The 3,665-nt window shown below is 44.0% G+C and overlaps 1 protein-coding gene across 2 annotated transcripts in view; it reads right to left on the reverse strand.

Moving 5' to 3' along the window:
* Window positions 1-1,634: 1,634 nt before the first annotated feature.
* Window positions 1,635-3,665, reverse strand: part of cacng7a (calcium channel, voltage-dependent, gamma subunit 7a) — a 25,048-nt gene continuing 23,017 nt past the window's right edge. The window contains exons 5-6 of one of the 2 annotated variants that reach the window (XM_028598428.1): window positions 1,961-2,174; window positions 1,635-1,702 (exon numbers count right to left, since the gene is read on the reverse strand). In XM_028598428.1, coding sequence (XP_028454229.1) covers window positions 1,635-1,702; window positions 1,961-2,174 — 282 coding nt within the window. Of the gene's footprint in view, window positions 1,796-1,873; window positions 2,175-3,665 lie in introns of both variants that reach the window. The other variant, XM_028598427.1, reaches the window with a different exon arrangement.

Raw genomic sequence — 3,665 nt, forward strand, 5'->3', positions numbered from 1 at the left:
CATGATACAAGCCTTCCATAATCGTGCACGCACCCCCACCCGTACTCCACACAGTTGCTAGTAGCCAAGGAGGACACAGAGGATTACAAAAACATCACGGACTCTTCAGAAGAGGTCATTATCTTCACTCTAGTTTCTGCACGCGAAAGTCACCGGACGACAACAATTTCTAAGCACAGCCATGCTGAGAAATCCAGAGAGAGTTGTGTGGAGCTGATAGTCTTAATTAGCTTTGTAGCAACTCATTTGGCAATGGCTTAAATGTAACGGACGTTCATTAATATCAAAGAAGTTACGCACTAAAGCTTTAAATGTGAAAGAACAGTGGCAAAAAAACCCACTAATGAATCACTCATTTCTCATTGGCTACCCACGTGTTAATTTCAGGCCCTGGTTGTAAGCAATACTGATTATTAATAATATGGACACTCTTCATCATATTGGCATTCTTCCCGTTTCTTTTAAAATACAGTTTGTCATGAACAGGGTTGGGAAACGATTAGTGTGACGTTTTTAATTTACAAAATAATTGTAAAAATTGGACAATGCAATTATAGTTAGGCCTACTTATTAGTTAGGCTGGGAAACTAGTCAAAACATAAAATCTTTATGTTTTCAGCTTATTGGCGATTCATATTTTATATGTGAGAACTGTTTTCGGTACACACATTCAAAACATGAATGAAATGAAATAGACAAATTAAATACATGTGGACATATTCTATTCATTAAAATCTGTATCTACCGTACAATTGACATTCTGTCAAATGTTTGGTGTTCTGTTACTCTTACAGACTGAACCCAAAAATTCATCCATTCTTAGCAACAATACCTCACATGACATATGTGTTGCATTTTTTTTTATCCTATATTCTCATAAACAAAAGCCACAGTAAACAGCAGCCTACTTTTGATTTCTAATTCAATGTTTTTATAGGGATTTCAACATTTATTTAGAAAGTAATCAAAAGTAATCGAGATGTGACGAAGTAAACTTCCCAACCATGTTCATGAAATTACGAAAAGATGTTACAGTAGATGCTTTTTCTTCTTCTTCTTTTTTTTTGAAATCTCAGTCTTTTTAAAGCTCAGTCTCAGTCCTTGTTTGATGACAGGATAATACATGTATAGCCAGATATACTGTTTTGTTCTTTTTGTGAATGGAACAGTTTTGGAAATGATTCAGCTTCCTGTTTCCTGTGCTGCTCCACGCTGTTGCCTGTGTGTCACGGCCCTGATGATGAATGTACCCGTCAGAAACCCCAAAAACATCTTGTTGCTACTAATCTCATCCCTCTCTCCTCCCCTCCCATGTTTCTTCCCAGCGTGTTAAAAGTTTTAAGTGTCTGTCTTCGTCTTGGGCTCGGCATCAGCAGTGAGTCATCCCTCCGCCCACCCGCTTCTCCTCCCGTCCTCCCCTCTTTTCTTTCCTCCTCTCTCCCTCTTTTTGATCTCCTTAAACCTCCCTCCTTCATCCACTCTGCTGCGTCCCTCCTCCCACGCGCTTCGAGGATACAGGATTTGTGTTTGTGTGTGTGTGTTGTCTTGTGGTGTGTAAGAGCTGTAACAGAATGTAATCTATTCCCCCCCCCTCTCCCAGATGTGTATTCCCTCCCTTTCTCTGCATACGTAGCCTAGCATGGCGAGGCGCTCATTCGCATGTGCGCGTGATAGCGGGGAGGAGGCACGGCTGAGGGTGGCACCCCCATGGGCAGGGACTGGGGCGGGGGCCCGCTCGGGTGGGGGTGTGGCTGAGGGTGGCTGTGGGGCTGAGGGTGGCCGTGGGCATGGGATGCTCTGGGTAGGGTGGATGTGGCGGCTAGGTGGAGAGGGTGTGGGTAAGAGGAGGAGGTGGAGGAGGAGGAGGCCGGCTGGAGCTGGTAGCTGGCCGCCGATGAAGGCCCAGAGGAGGAGGGCGTCTGCTGGGAGCTGCTGCCCCCCTTGGGCTGTGCCTGCGAAGGCGGCGTCTGGTTGAGCTGGATGGAGATGTCGGAGGAGACGTCGGAGGCGCTGCGGCCCCGCTTCGGCGGAGGCCAGGAGTCCGGGTGGAGGAACTGGCCGCTGTAGTCGCTGCATTCGGACATGCGGGGGCGGTAGAGGGCGGGATGGGGCCGGTACAGCTCCTCCTCAGCGTAACGCTTCATGAACAGGTAGACGGACATCACTCCCGCGCCCTGGGACACGTTGATATATACAGTACAAAGACACAACGGTTAGTGCAATGTCTCTCTCAAGTTAACGTTCTGCAGTGTGGAGTTAATGAGAACTTAAATGCCAGCTGAAAAGCAGTCCCTGCGTTCCAATATCCATACTACCATGTTATTTAGTATGCCAGAAAAAGATTTAGTATGTCCCAATACAGAACATGTCAAATGCAGTTGGCCATAAATACCAGGACGTCCCAGTGCATCTGGTCAGATTTTGCAGTATGCAAGCTAGCATGCTTTTCTGGCTACTCTGACCCAATTCAATTCAATTCAATTTTATTTAGAGTGTCCAGTCCCAACAGAATTTATCTCAGGACACTTTACAGATATCTATAATTGACAGAGACCCAACAATTCCATACAAGAGCAGGAATTTGGTACGACAGTGGCAAGGAAAAATGTCTTTTTAACAGGCAGAAATTTCAGGCAGAACCTGAGTCTTTGTGGGTGGCCTCCTGCCTCGACTGGTTGGGGGAGAAGGAGAGAGAGAGAGAGAGACCCACAATCCTTGCATATACGAGCAAGAGGGTCAAAGTTCAAGGTGCAGTGTTATGAAGTTTGTAGTATTCCCCAATTGTATGTATACTGCACTAGGGCTGGGCATTGTTCAAAATCTTTTGATCCGGTGCCAATTTCGATACCTCAGTTTCGATACTGGTTCCTTAACGATACTTTTTTTCGATACCATTTTCTACCTTAATTGTGAATCAAAACCGTTATCAAAATTTAAAAATTCTGGTAGTACTGCTCACTCAGAGTAACATTAGGAAAACTGGTTGGGCTTTTGGATAGGGGTGCGCCAGTCAGATACTCAGCCAAAATTAACAAAAAAAGAGAAAACTTTTTGCCACAACATGAACATATTATGAATAATAAATAAATAAACAAATGACATTGTTTACAGGCTAATATTGAAACAACTAAAATGCTAAGGCATGTAAACAACAAAGACTTTTTAGTGCAAACTGCATAATGACCTTTAACAATAAACTTGGTGACTGCCCTGCTGTCAACATTGAACTAATGGAGAACTAACTTTAGTGCAAAGGAATGGAATTGAATTGCCTTGTTGCTGAAAGGTGCTGTAGAAGGGTTTCGCCATTAATATCATTAATCATTATCATTTTTTTCGGTGCCATAAAAAAGTATCGACGTTCAGTGCCCAGCCCTATACTGCACGCAATAGTACGCACTTTGTAAGGGCAGCTGCAGTCAGTACTAAAAGTAAAAAAAAAAAATAAAATTAAGTATGGGATTTTGAACTCAGTCTGTTTCTCGGCCCTCTGTGTTAGAAAGCCTGTTGCACCTCTGACTACCCATCCCTGAATGTGACATCATGGTGCACTGACACACCCTACAGTACACTTCTACTTCACTGCAGCAAGGTGAGAAGTTGACCACTGCCCGTGAAACAACACGGTCTCACGGCAGTTTGTGTAATGGTCACGTTATTTTAAT

Source organism: Perca flavescens, chromosome 14, assembly GCF_004354835.1.
Source record: "Perca flavescens isolate YP-PL-M2 chromosome 14, PFLA_1.0, whole genome shotgun sequence".
Lineage (NCBI taxonomy): Eukaryota > Metazoa > Chordata > Actinopteri > Perciformes > Percidae > Perca > Perca flavescens.